This window comes from Anomaloglossus baeobatrachus, chromosome 7, assembly GCF_048569485.1.
Source record: "Anomaloglossus baeobatrachus isolate aAnoBae1 chromosome 7, aAnoBae1.hap1, whole genome shotgun sequence".
Classification (NCBI taxonomy): Eukaryota; Metazoa; Chordata; class Amphibia; order Anura; family Aromobatidae; genus Anomaloglossus; species Anomaloglossus baeobatrachus.
In genome coordinates, this window is record NC_134359.1 from 183,789,435 (window position 1) to 183,803,634 (window position 14,200).

The following is a 14,200-nucleotide window of genomic DNA, read 5'->3' on the forward strand; positions in this document are numbered from 1 at the left end:
ATCTATCTATCTATCCCTCTATCTATCTATCTATCCCTCTATCTATCTATCTATCCCTCTATCTATCTATCCCTCTATCTATCCCTCTATCTATCTATCTATCCCTCTATCTATCTATCCCTCTATCTATCTATCCCTCTATCTATCTATCCCTCTATCTATCTATCTATCTATCCCTCTATCTATCTATCTATCTATCTATCCCTCTATCTATCTATCCCTCTATCTATCTATCCCTCTATCTATCTATCTATTCATCTATCTATCCCTCTATCTATCTATCTATTCATCTATCCATCTATCCCTCTATCTATCTATCTATCTATCCCTCTATCTATCTATCCCTCTATCTATCTATCTATCCCTCTATCTATCTATCTATCTATCTATCCCTCTATCTATCCATCTATCCCTCTATCTATCTATCTATCCCTCTATCTATCTATCTATCTATCCCTCTATCTATCTATTCATCTATCTATCTATCCCTCTATCTATCTATCTATTCATCTATCTATCCCTCTATCTATCTATCTATCTATCTATCTATCCCTCTATCTATCTATTCATCTATCTATCTATCCCTCTATCTATCTATCTATTCATCTATCTATCCCTCTATCTATCTATCTATCTATCCATCTATCCCTCTATCTATCTATCTATCTATCCCTCTATCTATCTATCTATTCATCTATCTATCCCTCTATCTATCTATCTATTCATCTATCCATCTATCCCTCTATCTATCTATCTATCTATCTATCTATCCCTCTATCTATCTATCCCTCTATCTATCTATCTATCTATCTATCCCTCTATCTATCTATCTATCTATCCCTCTATCTATCTATCTATCTATCTATCCCTCTATCTATCTATCCCTCTATCTATCTATCTATCCCTCTATCTATCTATCTATCTATCCCTCTATCTATCCATCTATCCCTCTATCTATCTATCTATCTATCTATCTATCCCTCTATCTATCTATTCATCTATCTATCTATCCCTCTATCTATCTATCTATTCATCTATCTATCCCTCTATCTATCTATCTATCTATCTATCTATCCATCTATCCCTCTATCTATCCATCTATCTATCTATCTATCTATCTATCTATCTATCCCTCTATCTATCTATCTATTCATCTATCCATCTTTCCCTCTATCCATTATCTGTCTATCGATTATCTTTATTATTTATTGCAGGGACAAACCTGCGGTAAATCTGCGGTAAATCCGCGGCAAATTCGCGGCAAATCCGCGGCAAATCCGCGGCAAAAACGCATGCGGATTTGGTGCGGATTTTTTCCGCAGGTCCGGAAATCTTTCACTGGCAGAAGTTTCTCAAGAAATTTTCTTGAGAAACTTCACATTTCTAGTGCGCACATAGCCTTAGGAAGTCCTGATTGAAGCTGAATAGTATCAAAATATGTAGATAAGTCCACTGAAGAGAAAGCTTCACTGCTCACATCAATTGCGCACAGCCTAAAAGTTAGAAACAAGGCCAAAAAGATCTAAAAATGAAAAGAATACACAGAAAAATAATTAAAAATTGAGTATAAAAACCTAACATTAAAAAGCCTAAGTCACCATGGAATTATTACACATAGCGGTTAACTGAATTATAGGTCTATTGGTCTATATCTAGCACTGGGTGGAAGATTATTAATTCATGGAGCAGACCCTATTGATGCAAATGAGTATATATAGAGCAGCATGCTAAACATATACGCTTTAGACTAAAGACTACAGTGTCATTTATTATAAAAAGGATGCAAACCCCAAATTTTCATTGAGTCCCTTTGGGGACACTGTATCTAGTCTATAGATCCAGCGACTCTCTGTCTGGGATAAAAATCCGAAAGAGGTCACCTCCTCTATTGCCCAAGGAAACTTGGTTAATAGCCATAATGCTTAATTTGGAGGCATCTGAGTCATGAAAGTTTTTAAAGTGTTTAGGTAGTGTTTTTAACTGCTCAAAAGGTCTGTACAGATTTTGCTTTCTCTAGATCGCGTATATGCTCCCGGACTCTGATCTTCAGCTCTCTAGTTGTCATGCCAATATATATTTTTTTACAAGGACATGTGGCATGATAAATGACCCCTTTGGAGGCACATGTCATATGATGGAGGATTTTGAAGGTGCGGGTGCCATCAGAATTCAAGAAGGTCTTACGCTTTGTTAAATTTAGGCATGCTTTGCACATTCTGCATGTAAAGAAGCCTTGATTTTCAGGGGGTGGCCTGTGTTGTGGACCTGCCACATAGTGGCTCTTGACCAGTAAGTCTCCCAAATTTTTGAACCGCCTTGCCGTGATCATTGGTTTAGGTGTCAAGATTTTTTTTCAAAATGGGATCTGTAAGGAGTATGTTCCAATGTTTATTAACAATGGAACAAAATTCACCCCACTGACTGTGGAAGGTCGTGATGAGTCTTACACAGTCATTGATCTTTTTTGGTGTGTTATCCCGATATAACAGATCATCTCTTAAAGCTATTTTCGCCTTATTATACCCGTGTCGAATTGTTCTATGGCTGTAGCCACGGGCTCTGAACCTTTTGTATAGCTCTCTAGACTGTCGCATGAATTCATCTTCACTGGAGCACACCCGCCTCACTCTAAAGGAATTGACTGAAGGGAATTCCTCTGATAGTACTGGATGGATGCGCTGAGTCAGCCCTCAATATACTATTGGTTGCAGTGGGCTTCCTGTAAATGGATGTCTCCAAATATCCTTTATCAGTTCTTTTTATGTCTACATCCAGGAAGCTCAACCTGCAACCAAATTGATATGTTACTTACATTAATAGAGTTCTGATTCAGCAATTTCATAAATGACTGGAGTTCGGATGATGTTCCTTCCCACAAAAACCATACATCATCGATGTAGCGTATCCAATTATGGACACGCTCCATCTGATCTGGCGGGTTGGTAACAAATAGCTCCCTCTCCCAAGCTCCAAGAAACAAATTTGCATATGAGGGGGCACAAGCCGCCCCCATTGCTGTTCCTTGGAGCTGGAGGTAGGTCTGATCCTTAAACGTGAAGCAGTTATGCGAGAGTATGAATTCAAGCAAGGTCAAGATGAGCTCTACAAGTGGTCAATCCAGATTGCTGTTATTCAAAAACCAAGACACTGCTTTTAAACCATCTGCATGGCGTATTGACGTATACAGACTCTCTATATCTGCAGTGACCATAATCATATCGTCCTGCAGATATATATTATCAAAATTTGTGAGAGCTGCTGTAGTATCTTTTATGTACGAAGGGAGACTAGATACAATGGGCTTAAGATAATGCTCGATGAGTTGGCATACACTTTCACAGAGTCCACCATTACCAGAACGTATTGGTCTTCCTGGAGGATCCAGCATGTTTTTATGTAATTTTGGTGTTAGATAAAAGGTTGGAAGTTTGGGTTTGATAGAAATAATCGCATCACCTATTTTTTTAGAAATGATGCCCTTATTACAAGCCTCTATTATGATGGCATTTAGATCCCGCTGGAATTTAGGTAATGGATCACTATATAATTTCCTATAGCACACCTGGTCTGAAAGAAGTCTGAAAGCCTGCTTCTCATAGAGGCACCTTGGCCAAATGACCAAGTTGCCTCCCTTGTCTGCAGGCTTAAAGACAACATCAGACCAGGTGGCTAATTCTGTGAAGGCTTTTCTTTCCAACTCAGATATATTGGACTTTTTCTTGTGAAAGTGTTGCATATTTTCAATTTCTGTGGTAAATGCGCCGCATAACCCGCTCATGTGACCACTTCGGTACAGCCTCCAGGAATGTCACGTGTTGCATTCCACCTAAATAACTCAGTGGAACGCAAAATTCATTAACAGTGCTAATAGGCTGAAACAATCTAAAACGCCCACTGATAGGAATGTCAGGCTCACACCATACAACCTCCTTGTTGTTTAAATTAAGCTGGGTTTAGACACTGCAACATCTCAAACGACATCGCTGTAACGTCACCGGTTTTGTGACGCAATAGCGATGTTGTTTGCGATGTTGCAGTGTGTGAATCACATCAGCGACCTGGCCCCTGCTGTGAAGTTGCTGATCGCTACAAATCGTTCAGGACCATTCCTAGATCCTTTGTTTCCCGCTGTGCAGCATGCATCGCTACAAAGTTTCAGTGTGTGAAGACTTTGCAGCGACTTTGTTAGCAACTTCCCTTTCAAAAAGCTGCTTATCAACGTCCCCAACAACCAGCTAGGTCGCTCTGCAGGTCCGGATCGCTGTTGCGTTGTTGGACAGGTTTGCCTGTTTGAACACTCACCAGCGACTCACCAGAGACTTAGGGAGGTCGCTGTTACGTCACAAAACCGGTGACGTTACAGCGATGTCCTTTGCGATGTTGCAGCGTGTAAACCCAGCTTTACACACAGCTGATTAGATGGACATGTGTTATCTAATCGCAATTGTGATTGGCTTAAATGCTCTTTAAATACCTAAAGGCCCCGTCACACTAAGCAACATCGCTAGCAACATCGCTGGTAACGAACAACTTTTGTGACGTTGCTAGCGATGTTGCTGTGTGTGACATCCAGCAACAACCTGGCCCCTGCTGTGAGGTCGTTGGTTGTTGCTGAATGTCCTGGGCCATTTTTTAGTTGTTGCTGTCCTGCTGTGAAGCACAGATCGCTGTGTGTGACAGCGAGACAGCAACAACTAAATGTGCAGTGAGCAGGGAGCCAGCTTCTGCTGAGGCTGGTAACTAATGTAAACATCGGGTAACCAAGAAGCCCTGTCCTTGGTTACCCGATATTTACCTTTGATACCAGCCTCCTCCGCTCTCACTGCCTGTGCTGCCGGCTCCTGCTCTGTGCACAGATAGCTGCAGCACACATCAGGCAATTAACCCGATGTGTGCTGTAACTAGGAGAGCAAGGAGCCAGCGCTCAGTGTGCGCTGCTCCCTGCTCTGTGCACATTTAGCTGCAGCACACATCGGGTTAATTAACCTGATGTGTGCTGTAACTAGGAGACTGGGGGCTGGTCACTGGTTGCTGGTGAGCTCACCAGCAACTCGTGTAGCCACGCTCCAGCGATCCCTGCCAGGTCAGGTTGCTGGTGGGATCGCTGGAGCGTCGCAGTGTGACAGCTCACCAGCAACCTCCTAGCAACTTACCAGCGATCCCTATCGTTGTTGGGATCGCTGGTAAGTTGCTTAGTGTGACTGGACCTTAACATGTGTAAACTAGAACCACACCTCCTGACGAAGATATCAGCATTGAAACATATGTTGAGGTGACCAGACATGGTGGGAATACGCTTATCTGTAAGTTGCACAATCCTTATATAGACAGGCTGTAATCTCTTTGGCAGATAAACATATGCAATTGCTACGTTTATGCTCTATGCATGCTGTTTCTGTAGGCACTATTACAATTGTGCTGGTAGTATATCTATGCTGTCTATGGCTGTTTATGCCCTAAACCTAATCACTGATTTATTTGGAGTTTCCCCTTGTGGCATATAAGACCTAATATATTTTAATACCAACTAGCAATTGTATATGACTGCTTACCACCAGTGTTTAAATAATACAGCTTGCCTTTGATATATGACACCCCTTGGTTAGCAACTACATATCATTTAAATGTGACCGACTGTGAGCTATATCATTTGATACTATCATTCTCATTTTAACTGGTCTCATTTATATGTATAATTAAATTAACCACCACACATGGATATTAGCAGCTCTGTGTTTGTTTTAATATAAATGTTTTTCCTTGCATGTCAAAAAATTTTTCAATAAAATATAAAAATTTTTAGCCCAATACTTGTGTGAGTAAAATTGTGTATTCGCTATATCAAGTAAGTTTCCAGGCTATTATAATTGCAGAAAGAGGCTGTTGTACTCAATTACATTCCGATGTATGTCACTGAGAGGTACAAAACGAGTGATTTCTTGTATTGGTGTGGGTAATGTGTACGTTGAGAGGGGGGACATGTTGGGGGGGGAAACGGTTGTAGTTATGTTCCTTACTGTTGGACAGAAGACATTGGCTTTGTATACCCAATAAAAAATATTTGATTAAAAAAAAAACAAAATACAAAAACACTCCCCGATATTATCCCTAGTTCAATAATTTAGTTAAAAAAAAAAAAAACACACAACACAAAACATGACAGGCCGACGTAGTCCACAAATGGAAATTTAGTTAGTAAAACATAAAAAGAGAAACCAAAACAAGACACTGTCCTTTGATCAGAAATTTATTGAAAAAGTAAAGTTCCCACACAGGTCCGACATAGTTCTGCACTTCCCACAACATTCCTCGATGTTCAAAAACTATGGAGCACACTCCATAGGCTTTGAGCAGTGGCCACTCTTGGCTCACACTGCACTTCACGAGACCCAGTGCCTTTGATAAACAGATACGTCAATAACATTATTAGCGTCACTTTCCAGTCGCCAAGAGGGCACTGGAGACCAGCGTGAGCCAAGAGTGGCCGCTGCTCAAAGCCTATGGAGTGTCCGAACAATTCTCCATAGCCTTTGATCGAGGAACATTTTGGGAAGCTCTGGACTATGTTGGGGACTTTCATTTTTAATAATTGGTGAACAAGGTACAATGCCTTATTTTCTTTATGTTTTTCAAGTTTCCATTTGTGGACTACGTTGGATTCCCTTGACTATGTTAGCTATGCATGTTTTTTTTTTTGTTTTTTGTTTGTTAAATAAATTGGTGAACTAGGGAAAAATGACGGGGAGTGTTTTTTTAAATTTAATTATTTTTGAGTATGTGTTTATTTCTTTTTACGTACTGGACTATAAATGGGCGTTCTGATAGAAACCTCTGCATTTCCAACACCAGGGCTTGATGCCACCTGACACTACACAGCAGACAACCCCATAAACCATTATCCAGATTGCCACCGCACCAGGGCAATCTTGAAGAGCCAATGCTGAGGGCCTGAATTGGAGCATTTAATGTGATGCACCACTTCCGGGAGGCTGCGGGCTGAGATTTTTAGGCTGGGAAGGGCCCTTTAACCATTGACCTTCCCAGCTTGATAACATCAGTCTGCAGCTGTCTGCTATACCTTTGTTTATCAAAAATAAGGGGGACCTCAAGTTGTATTTTTTATTTATTTGTTAAAATAAGCCTAAACACCCTTTAGTGCCACATAAAAGGCTCTTAAGACTGAGATGGCTGTCAAGTCTGTCCAACCATAACGTGGCCTCCTATTAGAGCCTGGAATCCTGACCAGAGCATACAATAATGGCCAGCTGGCTTATCACATGAATGCGCAGGGCTTGCTCATGTGCACTATCATTCGTCTGACAGGCTTCCTGATAGCATACTATAGATATGCGCTCCATAGCCTATTTGGTACATGTCCCCTATTTCATCTTGTTAACAGCGCACAAGATGCTCCTGACACTTGGGGACTGGTGTATAGATTATTTATTATATGTACTGATGGTAATATATCATCTACACACATTCCCCAGAGTGTCAGGAGCGCTATATACACTGTTCACAAGATGAAATGGCTGCACATGTGCTGGTAATATATGATTGCTATACGCTTCACAGCCTATTACTGGCACATATCCTCCCCTTTCATTGCTTCATAGTTCATTTATGATACTCTGAGGTACATAATAAAATAAATGTCATTTGTAAAACAAAAAAAAAAATGATACTCACCCTCCATTCCTTACTGCCAACCCTTCGATTTTCGTCACAGATTGCTGCTGCTTGCACTGACACCCCTGGGCTTCCCAAGCTGGGTCCAGAAGGGTTCTGCACAACCATGCACCAAAGTCATAACGTCATGATATCATAGCATGGGCTGTCCAATTGAGCATATGCGCAGAACCATCCCGGGACATCAAAGCCAAAAAGTCCCAGTCCAGCATGAAAAGCGGGATTTGTAACAGTGATCTGAAGATGTGGCAAGGACAAGATGCGTGGCGATGACTAGGAAAGGGGCCAGAGAGGTGAGCGATAAGGTAAATATAAGACTATGCTCACAGCTGCGTTTAAATATGCTGAGTGCAATCCGATTAAAAAAATGGGATTGCACTCTTACCACTATTTAGTAATGAGCCAGTGCTTATCTTTGAGTTTTTCCGCAGCTGGAATCTGGTATGCTGCGTATGGCCTCATAAAGCAGTCAAGATTCGTCAATCGTTGCAAGAAAAAAAACAAAAAAAAAAACAGACTGCAAACATGCCATCCATATGCCCTATGATTTTTACCTACACATCTCAAGGGTAAAAAAGAAAAAGAAAAAAAAAAATAATCTACATAGATAAGAGACAAATATATTAGTCCCATATACATCTGAAGATTGCTGACCAATTACAGATTTAGCTTCAATACTCCAAATTAAAAATTGTAAAGCTATGACATATTATTAATATTATTATTTATTATTAAAGCGCCATCAATTCCATGGTGCTTTACATGTGAAAGGGGTATACATAATAGGGACAAGTACAATAATCAAACAATATAAGGCACAGACTGGTACAGGAGGATAGAGGTCCCTGCCCGCGAGGGCTCACAGTCTACAAGGGATAGGTGAGGATACAGTAGGTTAGGGTAGAACTGATTGTGCGGCGCTATATCAGACTAAGGTTAACGGCAGGTTGTAGGCTTGTCGGAAGAGGTGGGTCTTCAGGTTCCTTTTGAAGCTTGTCAAGGTAAGTGAGAGTCTGATGTGTTGTGGCAGAGCATTCCAGAGTATGGGGGAGGCACGGGAGAAAATCTTGGATGCGATGGTGGGAAGAGGAGATGAGAGGGGAGTAGAGAAGGAGATCTTGTGAGGATCGAAGGATACGTGCAGGTAAGTACCGGGAGACTAGGTCACATGTGTTAATATATATCAAAGGGTATTGTATTTGTGGGAAAACCCCTTCAACAGTGAATTTCCATATACCCCCAATATAGGACTTACCTGACTGTGGATAAAGTCCAAGAGGCGATGGATAATACTTTGCTGTACAGAATGGTGGTAGTTGCCCTGTAGATGGCATGAGACGCCCAACAGTATGCCCTGACAAAACACGCCCTGTGTCCAGGGACAGACCAGTCAACCCCAATGGTGGCATATTTACAAATTCACGTCCATCCATCTTTATATAGAATGCTTCTATCACACCATGGTCCAAAGGCTAAGAAAAAAAACAAAAAAATAAGTTTCAGTAAAAATTAAAGTTTAAAATTAAGATTTAATCATTTCAATGTAATGGAAATAAAAGGTGCTAGTTTAGGCTATATAACTATGGCATCAAGTCTAATGCCAAATCAGCAGCAAATGTGATTCAAAAAATGTTGCCTACAAAACAGGACAATGTATGAACCGCCTTCATAAACACATCATGTAACAAGATAACCATAGACAGTGTAAAAAGTTATATTTTTATTACAGAATACTAAAAAACAACACTTGTGTATATATTCCAATTATATATACCGTATTTTTCGGACTATAAGACGCACCGGACCATAAGACGCACCATGGCTTTAGAGGAGGAAAATAAAATTTTAAGCAAAAAATGTGGTCATGACACACTGTTATGGGGCGAGGATCTGCTGCTGACACTATTATGGGGGTAATGTCCCCAAATCCTCTACTAAAGGTACCCCATCCTGGTAATGAGCCTCCTGCCTTGTGTATATATATGTCCCTCATCCTGGTATAGCCCCATCTTGCTATATACTGCCATCCTGGTATGTGCTCCCATCCTGCTCATATACCCCATCATCCTGCTCATATACCCCCCATCATCCTGCTATATGTCCTGCATCCTGTGGCACACAAAAAAAAAAGATAAACGTTTACACTTACCTTTCCTCGATCCATGCAGCGTCGCTCCTCCTCCGTCTGTGCCGGCAGCGCTGTGTTGAGCCGTCCACGATCCCTGCAGCATTGCGATGTCCTCCTGTCTTTGCCGGCGCGGCTCTGTGGACACGTGCGCACAGCGATGACGTCATTACTGTGAGCACCGCTAGTTTCCACACAGCGCGGCCGGCAGACAGGAAATCGCTTTGCTGCTGGGGGAACGGTGAGTACATTGATTCACTGCACCCCGCGCTGATGATGATGCGCGGGGAGCAGTGAATATAGCTGCACATGATCATTCCAGGCTGTAGTTGCCAGGGGTGATCACACGAGCTGGCTGCTTACTATGCGCGCGTCCCCGCCTATCACCCCACCCACCTGTCAGCGCCGGCTTCAGCGCTGAGAGATGGGCGGGAGGATGGGCGTGCATATGTAATGAGCAGGCCCACGTGGTCACGGCAGGCGCTGCTACAGCCTGCTCGTGCCCCCGATGACCCGCTACACCGCAGCACCCTCATTCGCCGCAGCCCTATGGAACACAAATAATTATATGTTCAGCTCACCACTCTATAGCAGGTATCTCCAGCCTTTTTATTGTTTATGAATAAGGAGTCTGTTCTCCGAAACGCGTTAAGCGTATTTATACTCTGCACTTGGTCAGATGTTTCATGTTATGAATTTTGAATAAAGAAAATATTTTTACTACATCGGTGCTGGATTCTCTCTCCTCCTTTGTTCCTCTTGATGGTACGGATTACTCAGCTGGGGTGTGAGGGGCCTACCAGGGAAATTGCCTCTAGGGGCCCACACTATGGCTACCATGAATGCTTTTATTAGTTGATCATTTTCGGCTTCTTTCACTATAACGTGCGCCTTTTAGCAAACTCTACAGTGCGCATAGAGACCTGTCCTGTGCCTTCAGATAGCACAGGATTTCTTGTAGCCTCTTATTTATTGTAGTTAATAATGGAATCTGTTATTTACAGTCAGTCGCAGTTTTTCTTACACACTGACGTTCCTTGTCCTAGGAAAACAACCGAGTCCATCAGCCAAATAATATTCAAAGAGAAGCAAAATGTTATCCAGCATCTTCACATAGAAAAGATTACTAAAATTAATCCCCCTCTGCTGCCATCTATCCACCATATAGGGAAATCCCCTATAAGGGTGCATGCCCAGCCGTCCACGATCAGTGTTTGCAGCATGTTGGCTGTAGCATGGTTCAGCTGCATCCAAAACGCTACGTTGTAAGTAAAAGCACAGTGGAGGGATTTCTAGAAAACCCGTGCCCAATGTGAGGTTTTTTTCGGCAGCAAACACTGACCTGCGGATCTTCTTTCTAGACCGCAGCATGTCAATTGTTTGCTGCGTAATCGCATGCTCCTCCGTAGGGAGAACACAAGTGAAAGACCACAGCGCACTGAAGCCTGATTGTGGGTACAAGCAGCTGCGGTCTCCTGCAGAGGAGACGCGCGGCCCCGAAGGTCAGGACCCGCTGCGGGGAGTCCTGATCGTGGGCACATACCCTAAGAGTCAGTATGTGGAGGTGTGAAGCATTACCACCCAATACACTTTACCATTTTGAGACTCTGGTGAATATTTGTCTTCACTATAGTTTCTAAACTAGTTTTACATGTTGAATAAACCCTTTACTAGTCTTGTGTATTCTGACAACACAGCTGTATAGACACATCATGGTTTTTTTCCCCATATACAGTATTTATATTGAAGCTCCTCCTGTACTATCATCACATATAGAGGCCCCCTGAAGAGTAATTACATATAGCCTAAGATAATAGCACTGACACTGGGGGTACAGGATAATGACACGGACACTGGAGGTACAGGATAATGACACTGACACTGGGGGTACAGGATAATGACACGGACACTGGAGGTACAGGATACTGACACTGGGGGTACAAAATAATGACACTGGTGGTACAGGATAATGACACCGACACTGGGGGTACAGGATAATGACACTGACACTGGGGGTAGCAATGGGCCCCCCAGCCTTGTGTACTGTAGCAATGGGCCCCCCTTCTTGTCCCCTACTATGTCGTTGTTTACACACACACACACACACACACACACACACACACACACACACACACACACACACACACACACACACACACACACACGTTATTCTTACATGTCCTCCATTCCTGCGCTGTCCTTGCCTTACCAGTCCGCAGGCTCATGGACACCTCCATGATCTCGTCCGGTGCACAGAGCCGCCGCCGCAGGATGCCATCATGACTTTACTGCAGTTAAATGCTTTGCGGCATATGGCCGCATCCTGTCCTGCTATATACCCCATCCTGCTATATACCCCCATCCTGCTCATATACCATCATCCTGCTCACATGCAATCATCCTGCTCACATGCCATCATCCTGCTCACATGCCATCATCCTGCTCACATGCCATCATCCTGCTCACATGCCATCATCCTGCTCACATGCCATCATCCTGCTCACATGCCATCATCCTGCTCACATGCCATCATCCTGTGGCACACAAAAAAAAAAAAAAAAAAAATAATATTCATTTCTACTCACTTTTCTTCGCTCCACGCAGCATCGTTCCTCCTCCTGTCTGTGCCAGCAGCGCTGTGTAAAACTGGCCACGATTCCTGCAGCATCGCGATGTCCTCCTGTCAGTGCCGGCGGCGCGGCTGCGTGTGGACACGTGCGCACAGCGATGACGTCATCGCTGTGAGCACCGCTAGTCTCCACACAGCCGCGCCGCCGGCACAGACAGAAGGACATCGCGATGCTGCAGGGATTGTGGCCGGCTCCACACAGCGCTGCCGGCACAGACAGGAGGACATTTAAATGCTGCAGGAAGTGACCGGTGAGTGTACGGATTCACTGCCCCCCGCGCTGATGATGATGCGCGGGGAACAGTGAATACAGCTGCACATGATCACTCTAGGCTGTAGTTGCCAGGGGTGATCATGCGGCCGGCTGTTTAGTAAGCGCACATCCCCCGCCCATCACCCCGCCCACCTGTCAGCGCTGGCTTCAGTGCCGAGAGATGGGCGGGAGGATGGGCGTGCATATGTAATGAGCGGGCCCACGTGGTCACGGCATGCGCTGCTGCAGCCTGCTCGTGCCCCCGATGACCCGCTCCACCGCAGCACCCTCATTCCCCGCAGACCTACATTCAGACTATAAGACACACACCCCACTTTCCCCCAACATTTGGGGGAAAGAAGTGCGTCTTATAGTCCGAAAAATACGGTATCACAAGTTGAAGCTAAAATCTGTACATTATTTTGCTATACCATAGAAAGAATGGGAAACTAAACAATCTGATTTAATACTTTGATATTTCATCAAATAATGGGATAAAACTTTAACCCATTAAAGGGAACCAATCACCAGGATTTTCATATATAACCTAAAGCCAGTGCTATACTGGCACTATCAGGCTGACTCTAAACATACCTTTAGTGGTCAGCTCGGATGTATAGGTTTTGAAATCCAAGAAAGTAAAATTTATAAAAATCAGCAGTTTGAGTGAAACTCAGCCAACAGAAAAATGTTCCTGGTGTCAGCTTTGTTGGCTGAGGCCCCGCTCCTTCTGGTCACATGGCTTTGACCGCACCACAGGTCCTGTAAGGCAAAGAGTAAATCGATTGTATAATACTTATGCTAATTCTAACAGGGGGAGGGGATAACTATGAATACCCTCCAGATATTATCTGATCCTCAGCTGCTGTCACTCAGCAAGCTGCTCATTTTATAAACTTTACTTTCTTGGATTTCAAAACCTATACATCTGAGCTGACCACTAAAGGTATGTAGAGAATCAGCCTGATAGTGCCAGTATAGCACTGGCTTTAGGTTATTTATGAAAATCCTTGTGATTCGATCCCGTTAAAAGGAATCTGACAGCAGGATTTTGCTATATAATATGAGAACCACAGGCTGTAGGGGATACAAAACAAAAACCAACTATGCCTCTCTTAAAAGGCTACCTGCCATTTCTGTATTTCACTATATTTCCATGCAGCTGCGATGCTCCAGTCAGGAGAGTGTCAGTCCGTACCGGGTGATACGATGCGAGACTTGCACGAGCCATATACAAGTGGAATCATACCCTCAGTGTCAACCTGCTTCTTTCTCTGTATAGACGCTTGTCTGTACAGAGAGTGTTGAAGCAGAGCTGACATTGCTCTACCTGTGGACTACGTCGGACTAAGGATTTTTTTTATAATAAAGATGGAGTCTCTAAATGTTTTTTTTGTTTTATTTCTAATAAATTTCTATGGTGTTGTGTTTGTTTTTTTTACTGTTTACTAGAAATTCACGGTGGCCATGTCTAATTTGGCGTGACACCATGAATTTCGGGCTA

General features: G+C 43.1%; 1 protein-coding gene across 1 annotated transcript in view; it reads right to left on the bottom strand.

Moving 5' to 3' along the window:
• Positions 1-14,200, bottom strand: part of TNRC18 (trinucleotide repeat containing 18) — a 1,341,710-nt gene that overhangs the window by 1,271,882 nt on the left and 55,628 nt on the right. The window contains exon 2 of the mRNA XM_075317830.1: positions 8,945-9,161. Coding sequence (XP_075173945.1) covers positions 8,945-9,122 — 178 coding nt within the window. The 5' untranslated portion in view covers positions 9,123-9,161. The remainder of the gene's footprint in view (positions 1-8,944; positions 9,162-14,200) is intronic.